This window comes from Colias philodice, chromosome 2 (genome assembly GCF_061535455.1).
Source record: "Colias philodice isolate Cphi_HAF_F1 chromosome 2, ilColPhil1 Martin Lab GWU primary, whole genome shotgun sequence".
Classification (NCBI taxonomy): domain Eukaryota; kingdom Metazoa; phylum Arthropoda; class Insecta; order Lepidoptera; family Pieridae; genus Colias; species Colias philodice.
The window spans coordinates 5,903,608-5,926,037 of NC_143087.1; the positions used below are offsets into that span (position 1 = coordinate 5,903,608).

At 34.2% G+C, this 22,430-nt stretch overlaps 1 protein-coding gene across 1 annotated transcript; it reads left to right on the plus strand.

Annotated features, from left to right (window-relative positions):
* The first annotated feature begins 312 nt into the window (after positions 1-312).
* LOC149490459 (uncharacterized) lies at positions 313-14,678 on the plus strand. The gene is made up of 4 exons (XM_089704683.1): positions 313-1,157; positions 2,536-2,730; positions 7,269-7,448; positions 10,716-14,678. The coding sequence occupies exons 1-4, from the start codon at positions 522-524 to the stop codon at positions 11,226-11,228; spliced, it is 1,524 nt and encodes a 507-aa protein (XP_089560809.1). The 5' UTR covers positions 313-521; the 3' UTR covers positions 11,229-14,678.
* The last annotated feature ends 7,752 nt before the right edge of the window (positions 14,679-22,430 follow it).

Genomic DNA, 22,430 nt, shown 5'->3' on the forward strand with positions numbered 1-22,430 from the left:
ATAATTCACCAAAACATGTAATACATCATCTTTCTGATAATATGTCGTTTAAAAAATTAACTTAACTAGTAATCTGAATTGGCTCTTAGTTCTGTACTAATATATTAAAAATTGTTACTTATTGTATTGCTGTATGATTACAAAGAAATAAATAAATAAATAAATAAAAAGTAATAACAACGTTAAATTACGTCCCTATTATCACTAATATTTCACGTTACATTTTATCACCATATAATATTATAACTGTGATTGTTATTTGCCATCTTTACCATAAATAATAGACAAGACAAAACTACTAGCAAATAGCAATGCTCGTAGTTGCTTAACCAATATACTGTACTGAGGAAATAGTGATAAAAGGTTTAAAGATTTTAATTACTAATGTTACAATCGAAAAAATTTCGATTTATACCATCTCACCACAAAAAGATTGTGTGCCAAAAATTATAAAAAACGGAGGCGCCACGGCCACAAGGGACCGGTTGATTCTTCTCATAAAATTTCAATGTGTTCTGGAAATGGTTTGCAAAGAGGACGTGGTATCATGGTTTAAAGAATTGGAAAGCTATAAACGTATAGATGCAATGTGTACATTACTAAATATGTGCTTGCCATTCGAACTACGTTTCATTGGGACATACTTGGAAGAACTCGGAAAACGAGACTTTCAGGAGTTGCGTGGTGCAGAACTCAGAGCCAATAATCCGACAGATCTTGCCGCAGATATTGGGGGAGCAGACACAGACTCTAGGACGCGGCGAAAAATGGCTTTATATGTCTCTTTACTGAGATCTTGTAACTTCGCTTGTGCTACCACATTGTATAATGCTATGGTAAATTTAGAGCAAAGTGGCCTTCTGAAAGGTTTATATGGTGATCTACTCGAAGAAATTTTGCTTCTATATACAATGGCACTTCATCATCCAGCCTTTACATTTGACCAAAAGTCACATTTTGGTGACATATTAGAAAAATTAAAACTGGAAGATCAGCGGATACAGTATCAAGAGCAACAAGAACATATAAATGTTGCACCAGTGAGCAGTTGCCATACTCAGCCTAGTATCACACCTAACATGTCTGTTCCACCACCTAATATGACAAATATGGGGCCACCGCCTGGGATCATGTTTGTAAAGACTTCAGGGGTTCAGGTCAGTATTGTTGTTTGTGTCCTGTTAAGGTCTATTTGATTTAAGTGCATGTGTATTCATCTCAAACTCTATTGTAATTCTCACTGATATTGGTTTTGTTATTGTTGCAATGTCAACGGGACACATATTGTGTGTTCATGAATGAGTTAAATTCAGTTTAGTATTCATATTATGGACGATTTCGTTTCATAAAAGCCACAATTGATCGAGCAGTGTATATGAACCCTCAAGTTTCAGTTATTACTTAATTTTTGCAATTGGCTTCTGTTTAGTTTTCTTATAAGGATTTCTTTATTTATTTGATAATATCATGTTATTAAAATTATCATTCAATAGGAAATAACACAGAGAGAGCTGGCTATTTACAAGTACATATACTGTTTATTATTTTACTGAAGTTATTAATGTCAGTTAAAATCTTGTAAAATCAAGCTAACTATCTCATGTTTGATAACCTTTCATTGATAAAAAAGTGATATTGCCGAACTAAATATTCTAAAATCTTATGGTTTTCAATATTTTGTATGGTATGGGATCATTGTTTTTAAATAATTGTCAAAAAATATATTGTGATATTTCATATTTATGAAAATTAAAAATTGTTTTAGGACAATTCATATAAGAATCCAATAGAAAATAATATTTATTGAAAATTTGTTTGTATGTAAACAAACAAATAGTTGTCAAGTTCTAAACTAAAATAAAATTATGTAATTTTTCAAATAATATTTTAAATGCAAAGGTAAACAAATTGATTATAAAAGAAGCAATTTATTATAAATCGATCAGCACACAGCCTAAACTACTGGACGAATGGTCCATTAGGTTTAAATTTAGGATGTAGATGGCCACAATGATGTAGACATCTGCTATGACATGATTTTTATAAATAAATAAATAATAAATAAATATTATAGGACATTATTACACAAATCGACCTAGTCCCTCGGTAAGCTCAATTAAGGCTTGTGTTGTGGGTACTAGGCGACGATAAATATAATATTTAATAAATACATATATATATAGATAATAACACCCAGACCCAAGAACAAATAATTGCGTTCATCACACAAATATTTGCCCTGACCGGGGATCGAACCCGGGACCGTCGGCTCAGTAGGCAGTTAATTTAACACTGCGCCAACCGCGTCGTTGTATGATAAATTGTACTTATGATTTTGACCAGGATACGAGGTTGCAGGAAACAGCTAGTTGTTAATAATAGTATTGAAACACTACTCAATCTCTAATAACAATGTCACTTTATAAGTTCGTAAGTCAGTATCAGCTTATAACTTTAGACAGATATAGAAACAAAACTACAGACAACACACAATTACAGATAACATATATCTAATAACCATTATGCACATTTCAGGCTCCCAGTACAGATGCAGTGCAAGAAATCAACTCTCCGACAGTGATAACTAGTGGCGGAGGTCTGCCCATGCTGTCTGATGTGCCTCACCCACCCCCAGGGTTACCTATACCACAGTATAATATAGGAGAATATATGGGACAGCATACTTGGCCAGCAAATATTATTGTATCACCACTGAATCAACCTATAGAGGTAATTATGAAGCCAATAAAATAAGTGATATTATTGTCTTATAGTGTTGCATAGGTTTGATATGTAAACAACATTACTTAACGTGTTTTTGAAAATATTTAGTATATAAAGAATAAAGATATTTTTTTTAATGCCAAAAAAAATTCAATTTAAATATTTAACACTAGCTGACTGCCTCGTCTTCACCCACGGTACCTATATAGCCTATAGCACTCAAAAATCAAAAACATGTACAATGGTGAAGGAATGTTTGAAATAGGTTCAGTAGTTCCTCATAATATAACATAGGCCTCACTAAATTTGTATTTTAAAATTTTCCCAAGATTAGCTGTCTTAACATAATATGACTGAAACCTTATTTAATAGGATCTAAAAAAAATCCGTTTGATTACAAATAAAAGCAGTTCAGTATGGCTTTAGTGTATACTGTGGGGCAGGGCTGCAGATATAGAAACTATATTTATCTTACAGAAAAGAGCCATTCGCTCTATATATAATTTACGTGCTCGGGACTCACTAAGAGATCATTTTAAGAATACTGGTATCCTTACTGTACCATCACAGTATATATTTAATAATATTTTGCATGTACACAAAAGCTCTGACTTACACCCAAGAGTAGGAGATAGACACGATTATGGCACAAGGAACAGGAATAGAATTGAAATGCCATTTTTCCGATTAACTAGCTAAAGTTAAAAATTCATTTATGGGTCAAGGTATACGCTTATACAATAGAATTCCTCACAATATTAAAGAGTTTAGTAGTTCTAAATTTAAAACTTACATAAAAAATGTACTAGTTCAGAGAGCGTACTACAGTATTCAGGAATATATGGACGATAAAGACCCATGGAGGGTTGTCGCGTAAAAACCACAGGACAGTTCTTTGGCATATTATGTAGTTAGATATAAGTTACATATTATGTAAATTTATTGACATTATTTTAAAAGAGCAACTATGGAGTTTCTTGCCGATTCTTCTCCATAGATACTGCTTTCCGAATCGGTGGTAAATGTTAAAAATACTATGTAATGACGATTCGAAAGTGCTACTAAATAGTAGTCTAATTGAATAAATGAATGTTTGAGTTTGAGTTTGAGTAACTTGTACACATTTTATACCAAATATTGTAAAAGAGAAAGTGAAAGTTTTTATGTGTATGAAAACAGATTTAAGTTTCTCATAACTTAACATAATTTATTTATAGCCAAACTAGTAACAAAATATAGCTTTTAAATTTTTATTTTAGATAGGTATGTTTAAATGTTCAATTCAAATTGATACATTTTTTTTAATATTTTTATTTCATAAATATAAAGAAAATTTTACTTTTATTTATGTTTGTGTGTATCTCTAGAGAGACACATACTAAGTTTGATATTGTAAATGTAACGCAAAAACATAAGTTTGATTTTACTGCAATGAACAAAAAGTAGCCTGAGTCACTTGTGTAGTTTTGTTCAATAGAGAGAAATTTTAAAGTCAATAACTACATAATATATTGATAAATGTGCAGTTTTTGCATTTTTCAATTCAAAGAATTGAATTCAAAGAAAAAATGTAATATTTCTCCAAACAATTCAAATCTTTCCATTTTGTATTAGAACTAGTTAGTCCATCGAATGAGTCCCTCCAAGGGAGGTCTAGAGTGCGTGAGTTAGTAACGTAAGGTGTTTCTTCGGAAACATGTCAAGAGTCCCTAGGTAATAAACATACTAAAACCCCGGGACACTAGGAGGAGCCCCGGAGTGGGGGGAGGGGGAAAATGGGTCCATTTTTTCATTTTTCGCTTAAATCTCAAAAACGGTACATGTTAGAGCAAAACTTTCAAGGAAAAGTTGAAAGGCCATAAAATTATCTACAAGTTGTACCTAAATCATTTTTTCCTATATCCTACCGTTTCTGAGTTATACGCAGTAAAAAATGAATTTGGCTCAAACAATTTCCCCATACTACACATCAATCGATCAAAAAATATTTCTTTCTTCCAAAAAACTCAAATCTGCAACTTGTGACCGGTACTGATAGATTGCTCTTAATTAGGTTTATAATTGGTTAAATAAACACATTCCTCCATGGAAGCCTTTAGGAGGAATCGATTGTCAAAATATTATATTAGGGCAGTTTGAGTTACTGAACTTGATCTTTTTATTTTTTTCTTCCAAAAAACTCAAAAGTGCAACTTATGACCGGTACAGATAGATTGCTCATAATTAGGTCTATCATTGATAAAAATACCAGATTCGACTACGGAGGCGTTTACGGGGAATTGAATTTTATCAGGGTAGTTACGATACTTGAACTTTTTATTTTTTTTCTTCCAAAAAACTCAAAAGTGCAACTTGTGACCGGTACAGATAGATTGTTCATAATTAGGTCTATCATTGATAAAATTACCAGATTCCATCATGGAGGCGTTTACGGGGAATTGAATTTTATTAGGTTAGCTAGTTAAAAAGTTCAAGTATCGTACCTACCCTAATAAAATTCAATACCTCCTAAACGCCTCCATGGCGGAATTTGGTTTTTTTATCAATGATAGACCTAATTATGAGCAATCTATCGGTACCGGTCACAAGTTGCACTTTTGAGTTTTTTGGAAGAAAAAAAATAAAAAGTTCAAGTATCGTAACTACCCTAATAAAATTCAATTCCCCGTAAACGCCTCCGTGGTGGAATCTAGTATTTTTATCAATGATAGACCTAATTATGAGCAATCTAGGTATCTGTACCGGTCACAAGTTGCACTTTTGAGTTTTTTGGAAGAAAAAAATAAAAAGATCAAGTTCAGTAACTCAAACTACCCTAATATAATATTTTGACAATCAATTCCTCCTAAAGGCTTCCATGGAGGAATGTGTTTATTTTACCAATTATAGACCTAGTTAAGAGCAATCTATCAGTACCGGTCACAAGTTGCACTTTTGAGTTTTTTGGAAGAAAAAAATAAAAAGATCAAGTTCAGTAACTCAAACTACCCTAATATAATATTTTGACAATCGATTCCTCCTAAAGGCTTCCATGGAGGGATGTGTTTATTATACCAATTATAGACCTAATTAAGAGCAATATATCTGTACCTGTCACAAGTTGCACTTTTGAGTTTTTTGGAAGAAAAAAAATAAAAAGTTCAAGTATCGTAACTACCCTGATAAAATTCAATTCCCCGTAAACGCCTCCGTGGTGGAATCTGGTATTTTTATCAATGATAGATCTAATTATGAGCAATCTATATGTACCGGTCACAAGTTGCACTTTTGAGTTTTTTGGAAGAAAAAAATAAAAAGATCAAGTTCAGTAACTCAAACTGCCCTAATATGTATAATATTTTGACAATCGATTCCTCCTAAAGGCTTCCATGGAGGAATGTGTTTATTTAACCAATTATAGACCTAATTAAGAGCAATCTATCAGTACCGGTCACAAGTTGCACATTTGAGTTTTTTGGAAGAAAGAAATATTTTTTGATCGATTGATGTGTAGTATGGGGAAATTGTTTGAGCCAAATTCATTTTTTACTGCGTATAACTCAGAAACGATAGGATATAGGAAAAAATGATTTAGGTACAACTTGTAGATAATTTTATGGCCTTTCAACTTTTCCTTGAAAGTTTTTCTCTAACATGTACCGTTTTTGAGATTTAAGCGAAAAATGAAAAAATGGACCTATTTTCCCCCTCCCCCCACTCCGGGGCTCCTCCTAGTGTACCGGGGTTTTAGTATGTTTATAACCTAGGGAGTAGGGACTCTTGACATGTTTCCGAAGAAACATCTTACGTTACTAACTCACGCACTCTAGAACTTTTTATTCAATGGACTAAGTATGTAATGCATTCAAAAAATATTTCCTCTAAAATAGCATTTTGAATGGTTATTTTTGTAAGAAATAAAAGACTTTTATTTTAAGTTAAATATCGTTTTTGTAAATTTTGTTTTTGTGTGCATTGTACAATAAAGTGTTTTCTATCTATCTATCTATCTATCTATCTAACTTTTACTTAAAAATTGTATCCCCATCAAAATATCGCGTGTAACATCTCAGACCTCAGTATGTTGCCATGTCTATATTAGTGTTTATTGTTGATTAAATAAAATCTGAACTTTACAAACACAATAAAGATATGGGTCTTAATATTCTAGAAGGATACATGCAATTTAAAAACAAAACACTTAGTAAGACACATTCGTATAGGACGTCTTGCAATAAAAAAATTATATCTGATGGATGTATCTAAAGGCAAAAGATTAAAAATTACGCGTTAATAAATGACTTTAAATTACGGATATTTTCCTGTGCAGATAAGATGCGCACTAATAAACGCAACCACTGCGGCCAGCCAGACAGCCCGGACTCTAACCGAAATAGGAAGAGAAACAGTATATCAAAGAACCAACTATTCTAAAATGACTTTTTTTAGAACGTTAATACCTCCCGTACCACGTAATATGATATATGTTTGAAATAATAAATGCAATGCAAAAATAAAACGCTTTAATCATGTAAAATAAATTCTAACATAAACTATGGTTCCAGGTGTTAAATTTCGGTGCGCCGGGTGCGCCGCCGTCCCCGCTGGTGTCGTCGCCGGGCGACAGCCGCGCGGCGTCTCCCCGCTCGCGGCGCCGCCTGTCGCGCGACCGCTCGCCGCCGCTGCCCACTGACCCGCCTATAGCGCATCTGGCCGCTAACTTCGACACTTTGGCTGTTGGCGAGGTGAGATTGCTTTTACTTAATCCACAGAATACAAAATAGTAGCTAAATGCTACAGAACGGACACTCTCCGCCTCCCGCCAAAATTAAACACTTACCTCACCCCGCAAGATCAGGCTAAAAATGGTCCGCATTTTTCTGCAAGGACAATACGCAACGAAGATTGACAACATTAATCAAATTGACTTAAAGTAATTTATTATTTTGGATTTGTGATTATCGTTTTTCGTAGAATTTTTTTTTTTTTCCTATAAGTACTGCAACTTAGCCATCTGTTTATGTAAAACAATAATCTAATATGGTCTCTGATTTTCATCTGTAAATATGTTTATACACAGAGATTTGCATCCAGTGACGCAAAGCTCATCATTTGTCTGCGAATCTTATCGCAAGATCGGGTATGCTGTTTCTCTTCAGGCGAGAAAATCTCACAGTGCCCCCTCCCTTCAGTTCAGCAGCTAATTTATTTATATGGTGTCCCAATCTGCCTTGATATTTCTTGCTGTTTAGTTCTATTTCTTGCTTCACTGTGTGCAGGTTGAGATCTAAGTTCATACATTTATTGCTAACTAGCGACCCGCCCCGGCTTCGCACGGGTGCAATGCTGATACTAAATACAATACAGAAAAACTGTGATCGTTGTATATGTTATAGTCAAAGTCCGATACACAGTATATAATATCAAATTAATACAAATTAATCTCCTTTTTTTTCAATATTTCGAGCATTGATCATAGAAATCTCATTAAAAGTCAAACGGAATTAACGGTAAAAATATTGAACTATCAACTCAACCGTATAGGTATTTATTTATTTTTGCCGTGCATTTATTTATTTATTTTATACTTTAATGCACATCGTACAAAAGGCGGGCCTAATGCCACACGGCATTCTCTCAAAGCATCTCAAATATAAAAGTGAAAATCACGTAAGCTGACCAATCAGGTGTCAGAACTGGCAGAGTTAAGCGGTTCTTAAGACTTGAAAGCTGCTTAAATGATAAAATGCTTCCAAATATACGAAGATAAGACACTTCATACCTATATCGGAGTATGACTCGTCAAACCCCGATTTAATAAAATTGTGTTTTGACGTTTGCCTGACCAAATTAGTCTCTCCCAGGTTTGACGAAAATTGTTTAGTCAAAGGCCGAAAATTTACATTTGTTTGGGCTTTGACTAAGTCATTCAGTCTGACCTGAGGATTGACCAGTCCAACCTAGGAGCGCCGGAGCTTCGGAGTTTGCCTATAACATATACATATAAAAACATAGCGGCCCGGCCGGCCGGTACCGCCGCAAACGCCACGTCCCGCAATTTTTAAATCTGTAATATCTTCGAAAATATTCACTTAAATCATACGGTGTAAAGGGCCATATAGATCTATATTAAATGAACAATGTATTCAAGGTATTTAATTGGTTACGGATTAATGCTGTATTGGTGAAAATCGCTTCGAAAATTAGCTATTATTTGTCGTAAAAAGTAAATGACAAAAAAATGTTATTGTGGGTTATCCATAAGAGATAGACATATACCATCGCGGACTTTTCTGTAGACCTTTTCAATGTGTATAATACTTAGTACATTATTTTGATAAAACTCGTAGGGTTCAGCCTGCGTTTGCAATATAAGCGGAAAAAATGAAATTTAGAAATAACAGAACATTAGAAACCTCAAAAATAACAGTACTTCTCCACTATTTAATGGATGTTATTATACATATAAACCTCCCTCTTGAATCACTCTATCTATTAAAAAAAACCGCATCAAAATCCGTTGCGTAGTTTCAAAGATTTAAGCGTACAAAGGGACATAGGGACAGGGAAAGCGACTTTGTTTTATACTATGTAGTGATGTATGGTGGAATGTTGAACATAGCTCTCATAGTTTTATTCTGGAACCTTTCGAGAATTTCGATATTGCTATGGCTGGCTGTTCCCCAGAGCTGAATGCCATAAGTCCAGATTGGTTTCAGAATAGTTTTATAGATAGCCATTTTACTGGCATCATTCAACTTTGACTTACGTCCGATTAGCCAGTACATACTACGTACTTTACAGTCTAGTTGTTTGCGTTTGGTCCATATATGTTTACGCCAAGTAAGACGACGGTCAAGATGCATTCCCAGATATTTTGCGTCATCTGATTGTGGGATCTCTTTGTTCATAAGTTTGACAGGTGGACAGGTTTTCGTTCTAAGTGTGAAAGTTACTTGTACTGATTTATCTGTATTAGCCTTCATGCGCCATCTATCAAGCCACTCTTCGATGCGGGTAAGGTGATATTGTAGTTTAACTGAAGAGGTATCAGGGTTTTCATTTGTAGTGAGAATAGCCGTATCATCTGCGTAAGTAGCAGTAATGGTGTTTGGATCAGTTGGTATATCTGATGTGTACAAAAGATAAAGTACGGGACCATGTATGCTACCTTGAGGTACTCCTGACTTAATTTCATGCATGTCTGATATATCAGAATTATATTTAACTTCGTAGCATCTATTAGCCAGGTAAGAATTTAGTAGTGGGAAGAACGAATGTGGGAGCATTTTTTTAATTTTGAAAAGAAGCCCGTCATGCCACACTTTGTCGAACGCTTGGCTTATATCTAGAAAAACTGCGCAGCAATATTTTTTACTTTCCATCGCTCTACCTATAACATCCACCAGCCGATGTACTTGCTCTACGGTGCCGTGCCCTTCTCTAAAACCGAACTGATGAGTTGGTATTATCTTTGCTAAATGTTCTTGTATTCTGTTTAGGATAATCTTTTCCATTAATTTTCCAATAACAGGAAGCAGACTTATAGGTCTATATGAAAACACTTCATGAGCTGGTTTACCTGGCTTCAGGATCATAATCACCTGTGCTATTTTTCGTAGAAATGGTTAGATATTGTGCTGTTTACGGATGTATTTCATCAGAAAAACGCGTATTTTTTTTACGCTAGTCACAAATGTGCTAAAGCGTTAACACACATTTGCAGTCTCTACAGTGTGACTGTCAAAACGATAATTTTTTATGGAGTGTCCGGGGTGTGCTTAATCTTTCTACTAATATTCTAAATACGAAAGCTTGTGAGGATGGATATATGTGTATGTGTAGGTTTGTATGTTTCGTCACTCTTTCACGCTAATACTACTGAACTGATTATAATTAAATTTAGCTCACATTTAGTTATGAACATAACTATGTTGCTATTTGCCAAATGTGTTAAATTACTTTGTGTAAATTTTGTACGTACTTCTTGAAACATGACTATTATTTTACAGTTAAGACATACGATCGGCGAGGAGCGGCTGCGCGAGATCAGCGCGGTGCACCACCAGTACCGGTCGCTGGAGAAGCTGAACGGGGTGCGGCGGCGCGCCGGCGCGTACTGCCCGCCCGCGCGCTCGTCGTCCGACAGCGGGTCGAGCGCCGCGTCGTCCCCGCCGGGCACGCCCGCGCCGCGCCGCCCCGCGCCCCCCGCCCCCGCGCCCGGCCCGCCCGTGCCCTTCGTCCCCTACCCGCGCCCCTACCCGTACCCGACGCCGCCGCCCGCCTACCGCCCGCCGCCGCCGCCCTTCGCCAACGGCGAGCCGCCGCCGTACCCCGCGCCGGCGCCGTACGCCGGCTTCGTGCCCGTGCTGTACGCACCGCCGAAGCTCTCGTGCTGGAACTGCGGCGCCGCCGGCCACGCGGGCCACGAGTGCAAGGAGCCGAGCATGGAGGAGATGACGCGCGCGGGCGGCTACCAGCTCGACTTCGGCGGCGCGCCCCCGCCCGAGGCCGCCGACAAGTAGGCGCCGGCCCGGGCCCGCACCGGCGCCGCTCTCCCCTGTAATATAAGACGGACGGTTTCGATCCCGGATCGAATGTTCCCCGGTGACGTCACTCGACGCGCTTCGAGACGGACGCGCTCGGACGATGAATCGTTTCATTTATATTTATAAGTGATTGCACTTTTGATTGTTTTTAGGCCCAGTAAATCGGTATTAGAGTAAATAAGAATACTTTCGAAAAAGTACAAAGTTTAAACATATATACCTAATAATTATAGTCTGTTAATGAACGATCAGTCCGTAGAATTAAAAGTGCAGTTACAGAGTGATTATGACCAACCTCAGAATCGTTTGGGAATTCCATGTCAAATCGGGTATTAGTAGCGACTGAACCGGTGAAATACAGTTGTGTTACGAATTTTATAATTATTATTGGGAAATTGAAATTTTTTGAAAATATTTAAAATTTTTGAAGTGACATTTTTTTATTATATTAATGAAGTGCCATAACATATTTCATAACAAAATTATTAAGAAAAATATAATAGAAACATAAACTCACGTCGTTTTATATTTATAACGTTTTACGCACACATAGTTCTTTTAACTAAATCTAGTTTTTTTAAGTGTATTTTATATTGATTTTTAAATTAGCTCATAATTATTTGAATATTTATAAATTTTGTTAATTATGTTGAAAAATATAGTATCCAAAATTGTGCACAATTTTTTTTAACTAGCAATAAATGGAATTCCCGAAGTATATCTGCTCGTCAACTCATATCAACGTACGTAATAAGTGATAAGTATGAGCACATAAGTTCAAATCTTTAGCTTGACAGCCTTCTCAACTATTTAATATACAGTTCAAAATGCAATAATTGTGATTACATTGTTATAATAGCGAATTTGTTTCCTTTGACCCAAGACTGACTTATATTAGATACGGATTTAAGAAATTGGATCTACAGAATCAGCAATCAAATACAAAGGACTGTTTGTTCAATAGGTTTGGAGGAATAACTTGTGCAAAGTGAAATACTTATGTCTTTTATGACTGAGCATACATGTGAGTATGTGCGTATTTGGATCCGTTTGTGTATTGAACAATAGAATACTTTGATCAAGCTCATGGAAATGCAATGCTCTTATAAAATTAATTTAATTAGTGTTTATAAATAGTCATTGTAAATAATTATAAATATTTAAGAGGGATGAAACGTCGTACGGCGCGATCGTACGCTGTAAATAGTTCAGTTTATATAATTAGATATTATTGTTTAGAGATTCGATATTTGTAAATTACTTTGTAATAGAGTGCCCCATATAGTGTTATCGATTGTTTATCTATGATCACTGTCACAAATCACAATTCTGCATTTCAAATCTCCCCGTTGTTGAGAACAGTTCAAATTGTAAGGGTTGTAATTGTTTTCGCATAATGATATTTTTTTAATCGAGTCAAACGAGTCACACGCATAGGTGGGTGCGGGTGGTTGTGGCCGATTCGATCCAAATGGTTTATATTTATTACAAAGTAATCGCCTGGCGTTTTATTAAGAGTTTTTTTCGGACCTACGTATAGTTATATAGATATTGCAAAAGCATCCCAATGTATATTGCGTGCACAATGATTTAAAATACTGTACATAAAATAATTTTGTAAATCAAAAAAAAAGTAATGATTAAGTGTTCGGAACTTGGAAAAATGATTTTGCAATTTTAACGTTTTAAGCTAAACCGCGAGGACTGTTATTGTATAAAAAAAATTATCACTCCTTATGAAGGTTGTATGTCCAGATAACTATTGTGTTATTTATATCTTAACAATTCTATTGTAATATTTAAAACCGTTTAAAGGTTAGATAGAAATAGCAAGGTTAACTTAATATTTTTATCATAAGTACTTCTGTAGTCGTGCAGTGGATTCACACTCGCCAAGTTGAATAGCTTTTGGAAACTGCATATCATTCGGATCTCGCATCTTCTAGTGCTTGTTTCGAACATACCACGTATTATGTTTCTTTGCTTCGGTTTCAATGTTAGCACAGTTTAGTCCTCTCCCACCGTCTTTCGGGTCAAGTGGCTAATATAATTCGGCGTAAAATATGTAGATCGTGTTCACCTTTATGGCTCGAATAACTAATGCGTAGGGAATCTTTCGGAAGAAATTGAAGATTTCTTTCGGACGGTTGATTTTTTGTATTTTTATGACGAAAGAGCAATTCACTCAAAATTGATTGTTCTTCAGAAAAACATAGTGTGGAAAAATTAATGCAACAGAGGCAGAATTAGGTCTACCTCAACATCCTATAGGACGCTACGGTACTTTTTTAGCTGTAAAGTATATTCTCATTTTAGTCTCAAACTCAGTTTTTATAGTTCAGGCTACCCGTAGAACCAAAAGTGAGTTAAAGCTAAAGGATATATTATGGATGTCCAGATATAGTCTACTTAATAACTATAATAGTCAGCTTGTGTTTTCTACTTAAAATATTGCTTAATAAGAGTGTCAAAATTTATGGGGAATTAGTAATTATCTTATGTTAATAATGTGTTTGGGCTCCTTCTTGTTTGTTATCTTGAATTAAATATTAGCGTAGTTAACTAACTTACTTTTTATTTTAATTAAATTAATGGCCAGCGCTGAATTAGTATTGTCACGACAAAATAAGAGTAATTTTGGTTTGATGTACGCGTAAAATGTGTTTGTTGTTTAGTTAATCGCACACTGATTCCTAATTGAATATTTTTATTATTCACATTTCAGTTACTTTTTTTTTATTTCGAGCGCTAATGATAAATTCAATGGTATTGTTCTATAGTCAATAAAATCTATGAATCTAGGGCGTAGTGTGACCTAAATCAGCCTCTGAATTAAGCAAAAATCGGGCGGTCTGGGAAGGCTTAATAGAATATTTATTTTAATAAGGTGTGGTATGTTAGCTGTAGGCATTTTGAATTCTATTACTTTGTCCAGTTTTTCGTAAGAACATAAGTACATATATAGTGGTAAAATAGCGAATCCATATTTCACATTGTACATATAAACGAGGACAATTGAAAGCAACAGTTGCGATGATATGCAGCTTTATTTTGTACTAGTAGAAGTATGAGAATATTTTTTTACTCTGTACATGATGTTATAAAATAATGTGATAATTAATTTTTGACATAATTAGAAATTGTGATTTAGTAAGGTGTGTAACTAGTTAATAGTTTATAATAAATACAAAAAGAACTCGCTTGACTAAATAAATTATACTACTGCCCTGAAGCGATGTATTTATATCGTTGTTTTCCCATTTTTATATTTGGGTACTTACTTATATGCTGTTGTACTTTCTACTAATAAAAAAAAAATCAGCATTTCAGGAGAATATGAGTGTTTCGGCCCAGTATTTTAAGACCTCTGTATCCCACCAATGCTGTGAATCGTTTGCTTCCTGAAAAATAAACAACCAAAATCTATGAGGCCTTTATTATTTTCCTGATTGTTACACACATTTTATTTTTAACTAAATTTCCACAATTTTTATATATATACTAAGCATTTGAATGCTATAAAACTAAAATATCAAATAGAGAAATACTTACGAGGTGATAAAACTTTTTATTAATTATATTTGCTGGTTCTAATGAAATAATACATTCATTTATTAATCTTTGAACACCGACACAGAATACAGTGTCCTTTTTTGGTAGCTTTTGGACCAATTTTGGACTGGATAGTTTATTGTGCTTAGGTGAATTGTCGATAGATGGCGCTGAAAGAAAATTACAACATTAAGGTATTATTACTACGTATAGAGAGGACACCACGAACAAAATCTGTGCGACAAGTGTGGCGGCGCGGGGCGGCTCGTGAATCATACACTTTGTAGATATTCTGCCTCTTATCCATACTAATATTATAAATGCGAAAGTAACTCTGTCTGTCTGTCTGTTACTCAATCACGCCTAAACTACTGAACCAATTTTCATGAAATTTGGTATGGAGATATTTTGATACCCGAGAAAGGACATAGGCTACTTTTTATCCTGGGAAAATGACGCAATTCCGGAAATCCCACGGGAACGGGAACTATGCGGGGTTTTCTTTGACTGCGCGGGCGAAGCCGCGGGCGGAAACCTAGTTACTTATAAATGAAAACCAATCAATGTAACAAAAAAAATTGGTTTGACACGATTGACTCTTAACTCGTGTTACAAATAGTGTAGTAGCGATGTCCTCTCTAGTACGTAGTTTATATAGTAACTCAATGAATTACAATTTTCCTTTTTCAAAATTGGAGGTGCGATTAAAGGTATTCTTGCCAATTTCATTGTTTATTCCTGAAACAAACTTGTGAAGTCCTTAAGCTGGGTTAATTTTTTTTCTTTATTTTTACGTCATTGTTCGCATTTTATCAAAATTGCTTTTTCTTTGCCGGATTTATTTTAGGTAGGTACAATATAACCATAAGTAACTTTCATTGTCGTTGAATTTATTGTTTAATGTAGGTATTTGTAGGTTTTCAAGATATAGGGATAATATGGCTATTATACAGTATTAATACCTACATAATAAACTTTTTTTAGTTTTCTTTAAGTTTTCTGTTTTATCCTATAAGTACCGCTTTATGTAAATTTTATTCTTTCAATCAAAGCTGAAGATTAAAAATAATAACAATATTTTAATCTTCACCAATATATTATAGTTAAGTAATTAGATCTAAGGTCATTATTATTAATTAATTAACAAAGATAAAAATGCCTCCTAAAATAATAGATAGGTATTTTATGTGGCATTACGGTACTTTCTCACTTTTTTAAACGAAAACATTTTACGGCTATGTGTTTCAGACATAAAGTGCGACTGTATAACGACTAACGCGCCGATATTTTGACAATAGCAGTCAGGTTTCAGTGATACACAAAACTGGAGCGGTGTTCGATTTACAACTACACAGGCAATATACCTACATCACAGAATACATAATAGTAGCTAAACCTACATTTAAATCTACAAAACACAGACTGAAATTTGTTTGCTTAGTTTGTTTGTTTGAATTTTTCTGTCTATATTTTTGTATTGGTTTACCTGTAACACATAACAATAAAGTTACATATAGACTTAGTTACTGATCTAGGAATTTCTTCTATAATGTTAACTTTATATGGCTGATGATCTTAAACACATACCTACATACACTCAAAAATGTGCAATAAGTACATAAGTTACATACATTAATAACATACTTAATATGACACACAAATTACCTGTTTACTAGTACATTTTAATACACACATTATAGATAATATAAAAAAATCGTGTATTAAAATACGATCGGTACTTACCGTTAGATTTTAATATTTATACTACCTAACTATTATAATAAAAAGATTAATAATAAAAGGAAAATATATTGCCGCAGCGTTAGAATATACATAGTATACCTAAGTTCTTTTAAATTAAACTTAGTTAATTTACAGCCAAATTAGACGGGCCTTTAATTATGGCGCCTCTACCTTGTACCTAGCCAAATTGTCGAAAGTTGGGTTTCATATCTAACTACACTGTTACTAAGACAAGCTTAGTCAAATACCTAGTACATAATATATTATATTTTTCATAGGTACTTGTTTATAATTTTTTCTGTGGTAGGTATGTGAATTGTGTATGATGTATCTATGTAGGTATGTATTTTATAACGAAGTGTCTAGTCGTCCGCTAAACGGATGAATAAAATAAATTAGTCGTCCGATTACCGGATGAATAAAATAATTTAATCGTCCGATTACCGCATGAATAAAATAATTTAGTCGTCCGATTATTCGGATTAATAGATAACCTTTTAACACTAAAGCTAGTTGGGTTGGACTAAAGCAAAGGGGGCGCAGGAATTTTTGATGGAGTTGGTGTCATTATAACACCTATTTATTATTGTTTTATCGTAAAGATTACGCTAATATAAGCATGTTTTATAGGAACAACTTTTCTCTAAAATCAAAAATGGCCGAGATATTCGCCCTTAATTCGTTAGGTTAGGTTTAGGTTAGGTTAGCCGTTAGGTTAGGTTAGGTTAGGTTTCTTAAAAAAAAAACTACACAGAAATAGGAGCCCCGCGAAGCGGGGCTCCGTCGACGCGCAAAAAAATAATCAAGTTTAGGTTAGGTTAGCCGTTAGGTTAGGTTAGGTTAGGTTTCTTAAAAAAAAAACTAAACAGAAATAGGAGCCCCGCGAAGCGGGGCTCCGTCGACGCGCAAAAAAATAATCAAGTTTAGGTTAGGTTAGCCGTTAGGTTAGGTTAGGTTAGGTTTCTTAAAAAAAAAACTACACAGAAATAGGAGCCCCGCGAAGCGGGGCTCCGTCGACGCGCAAAAAAAAAAATCAAATACCTACGTGTGCCCTCCTCCCCCCTCCTCCCCCCACAAAAAACCTATAATACGTGCGGCAGTTCTCTAAAGAAACCCCGATAACCTAACTATATAGATAGATAGATGTTATCGGACGATTAAATTATTTTATTCATCCGGTAATCGGACGACTAATTTATTTTATTCATCCGTTTAGCGGACGACTAGCTTTGTCCATTTTATAAATATGTAGATATGTACTTAGCAGGTCTTATTTCATAGGAAGTTTCGTAAAAATTTCAAGTGTATCAATTTTTTTGTAACATATGTTAACGGTGCCAAAATTTCATGACTAAGTTCCTGTACATGCTTAGTTTGCGCACAAGATGAAAACTTTATGCTTAAATCAAACTTTATCCAAAAGTTACAAGCACGTACTAAAATATGGCTTAAATATATTCTATTTGTCTGGAGAGTTTAATAGACGTACTTTAACCAAGCTTATCTGGCTGTGAATTAAGAATGTTTTCAATTTTAGTAGGTATATATAAACGTGAAGTTCCTTGTGCTGGTAATTTAGTCTCCACGTTAGGATATAAAAAGTACCTAATATAATATAAAACATTTAACTAACTACTTAATATTATTTCGTTTCACATAAACTTATCTCCAAAATAAAAGAAAGATAAGAATAGGAATATGCTGGTAGACGGCTTACATTGTTACGTCGCTCGTCTATCAAAGATAAATGACGAGGTTGAGAAAATGAGCCAACACAATTGTTTCAGTTCTGCCTGATCAATCCATATTGATGGATTATTATGTTCCTTGTATCATTGAGTATCGTTTGTAATACCTTTATCGTATGTAATGGGTATATGGGTAGGTATATAATACCTATCTGAGGTAATGATTCAAAGTAAATTATAATGTTTTCCATATAATACCTATTACCTCTTTTCCAGATTAATAAGTAATAACGTATTTTCTGCTTTACTACCTAGTTTACTTTTCTAGTGATAATGTACCTAGCCTACGTACTACCTAGTACCTACTTTACTTTTACCTATACCTACTTTACTTTTCTAGTGATAATGGTTTATACTTTATACCTACTATGAATTTTTACGTAAATAATGCTCCTGCTAATATTACCTTACCTACTCACTGAAGTTCACGTTTCGCGTAGAAGCTGTTTCACAAACAAACCATGCCCTATTTCACCCTTTACGAGCTTAATAATTTTGGCAACAATATTTATACGGATATACTTACATACGTCTCAAAGTTTGAATCTATCTGTTTATTAGGTAAAACCGAGGTAAAATTCATTCTTATATCAATAAACTTATAAAGGAGTCAGCGCTAAAAAGTGGTGATAACGTCACGACTCACGATCCTTTAGTTTCTGTGATCTGTGGTCACGATCATCAGATGGTTTGTTTTTTAAATGTAGGCTTTTAGAAGGTTAAATTTGACCCAGTCAATTTCTCCGAACTCCAAATTGAATTTTGTTACCTGTCCTGTTGTATTTACAGCTAAATGGGTAACAAATTAAGGACCGAGGGCTGTCAAAGGGGGTACCTACCTATTGAGCTGCCTCTAACTAACTAACTCTAACATAACATATTTATGCTCCTCCTTTCCACATTGGAAATACGTGTCAATGGAAGAGAAGCCACGTAGTCTATATTTTGAAGTTTTCCTTCCCGTTAACAAAAAAAGGTAAAACTTCGAAAACCGCCTCGTGATCGATTTTTTTCTATTTCTTAAAAATTTATAAGGTAAAATTTATTAAAATTGATTCAGCTGTGAAGTAGCAATGGATGAAAGTGAGTCATATAATATTATTTTCATCAAGATTTTATTGTGTGCAAAAAATAATGGGTAAAATATTTATAGAAGTACAAAAACACAATAAACACTGATATTTATAATATCAGTTTGTCGTTCTTTACTGATATCCTGGAAAAACATTGTGTGAACACGACACGAGTATTTCATAAAGTATGATCTGTTTGTGTTACCGAAAAGGGGTAAAGTATGTTTATTCGTTACAAATATATACCTACCTATACCTATGTTACCTACTTAGCTTAGAACGTGTGGGCGGTATCTTGCGGTAAAGATTTAATTCCTTAGGTACTGAAAAAATTTCAAGTTACTAATAATTTAGATATTTAGACACTGGCTATCTATGAAAGACAAAAAGTAACAGTAAGGTTATTGTTATTTGTAAAACGAACTCGCAGTAGGTCCTATGATTCAAATTCCAGTAGCAAATAAAGGTTTAATCACTTATATAGTGGACTAGTCCACACTAGCACCATTGATTGCTGAAATGTACCAATAAACCTACAAAAGAACGAATGCAATTCGCATTTCCCAATTTTCAGTACAGCATTGTAGTAGCTTACAATTCCGTCAACGACAAAGGGAAATTTTTACAAGGCTTTAGGTACTTTAAAATGAAATTTTAGTTCCTCGCTAAAGAACCTACGTAGCTGCGTCTGAATGCGGTTGATTTCATTCATTCGTGAAATTGTTTGAGTAATTTTACTTAGCTACCAAAGTATTGAGTATCTATACCTAATAGCGAGTCATATTTATTTATGAACCGAGGTTTCTGAACCGATTTACGTGATTCTTTCTTTGTTCGATGCGGGATGGTGTCGAATTGGTCCCATAAAAATTTTATTCGGATAGGCCCAGTAGTTTTTATTTTATGAGCATTTTTGTCTGTACTTGATGACTTATTTGAAATGTAGTAAAAGTAACTTTGATTCACTTCCCGGTAACCGATTGAGCTGAAATTTTGTATAGTGTATACGTATGTAAATTGGATAGCGATGAAACATTATCATGACATAGAGCTGATTTGATGATGGAATCGGAAGGTGGCCATAGGAACTCAGTAATATATTGACTCAAATTATCGAGTTTGGGCTCGTTTGATTCGTGCTGAAAAATACACTAAAAAGTTTTTAGTGTATTTAAAGGTTTGATGTCGGTGCATGGGCTTAATACTAAGTGCTTAGTGTTTGGCACCGACTTCAAACCTATTTAATAAATAGCATATCTAAATAATATGTAGTAATTAATAATATCAAATCTTTTTTATTTTTTAACTTTTCCGTTTTTGAAGTCGGTTGTTTTTAACGAAGTTTTTATTTAATACTTTTTTTGAACCCTAAAGCGCGTTACACACGGTGAAGATACTATAATATTTTATGCGTACTAAGACCCCTGTAGAACCGCCATCCTGTTACAAATGACCCGAAATTTTGTGTCAGTGTTTCGGTTTACGCAATGACAAAAAGAAAAATGATGGTCAGAACGCTGATACCGGATACCTTAAGATACTGTAATATTTTATATTAGAGAATCTTAACATAAAATATTATAGTATCTTCACCGTGTGTGACGCGCTTAATATTTAAAAAAAAATAACAATACATGTTATCTGCATAGCCATTTACTTATAGATATACCTATATGTATTTACTTGGTGTCGTTATCCTTTCGCTTTATCAAAGTGTCATCAATCTTGCCTTGCTTACAGAATACAGAGGGCGAGTGACTGATGTTGCATACTTTAGCTGTTTTTATTTACAAACTAAAGGATGATTTCGGCTCAATTTACTGTGAACGACAGACGGGGAAGACAAAAGAACGATTATTTTTCAATATAAGCTTGCTCTTTAATTTTGTGATGCCTTGTTCATGCAATTTTATCTAAATTGAGCGTTTAAACGTTTAAGATTTTTTTTTAAACTTTAGATAAAATAAACAGCATTACTTTACTATGTTGTGTCTACGTTAAGAGTATGATTTAATAATTTATATTTAGGCCAAATCTCATATTACTATAAATTTAAACTCCGACAAAACATAAGAAATGAGATAGATAAGCGCAATTGCTAGCAGCAAGCGCCTCGGTCGCGCCATACGCCTTCACAATAAATTAAAAATTTAATTAAACTACGAGAGGTCACAACTCACAACTGTTTGATAAACGTTCTCGCTAGCCTTAATTCAGTAGGTATAGAAGGATTGTACCTACTTTTTTTATTTAACCCATCGGTACTTTCTTTATTAAATATTTCACTGTGCAAACTTAAAAAATCCGATGTAAAGATTTTTTTTTTAACTTTATCGCACAAGAAAATTTAGTCCATGTTAATCAATTGTAACAGAACAACGCGACGCTTCATTAAATTTATAATAAGGAGATATAGGTATGCTAAACATGTTGGCAAACAAAATAGCTGTCGACGCCAAATGGGTTATTGAATGGCTATTGAAATACTAATTTCTGCGTAAAATGAACAATGTCTGTGAAAGTTCATTGAATTAAGCTATATTTATTATTAAAATATACTGGAATCTAGGTCATGAATCTTTTCAGTGAATTTAACGATGGTAAATATTTTCTGTTAGTGTACAAACTGACATTGTTGTGACTTTCGTCAGCTACCAAAAAGCTCAGCATTCACAATCTGTCACGGGCGGGTCTTCCAAATAGAATCGAGAAAAACGGTAAATTACGACCAGGTATAGATGAGGAATTTGGCTATCCACCTCTATATGAAATGCACTTAAATTACAATTATTCATATCATTTAGTAGGTGACTGGTGTCCTGTGCCCATTTTGTAAATTTTTAAACCAGATCCAAATTTGATTTTATAAAATATTTTCTTCCTTAGTGTTAAGTTTTACTTCCACTAACTTAGACTAAGTTAAAGTATGTACTAATTCTAATACATATAATAAATTCTTTACTTTTAAACAAGAACTTTATAACTTGAGCTTTTTACACTTATCAATAGGCATTTTTCTTCTACCAGACTCATTGTATACCTATGTATGTAGATATATTTTA

Excerpts from the sequence above, each read along its gene's own strand:
- LOC149490459 (XM_089704683.1), top strand. The coding sequence starts at position 522 with ATGGTTTGCAAAGAGGACGTGGTATCATGGTTTAAAGAATTGGAAAGC. Across the intron at positions 1,158-2,535 it reads TAAAGACTTCAGGGGTTCAG|GCTCCCAGTACAGATGCAGT; the intron begins GTCAGTATTGTT and ends TGCACATTTCAG. Across the intron at positions 2,731-7,268 it reads CACTGAATCAACCTATAGAG|GTGTTAAATTTCGGTGCGCC; the intron begins GTAATTATGAAG and ends CTATGGTTCCAG.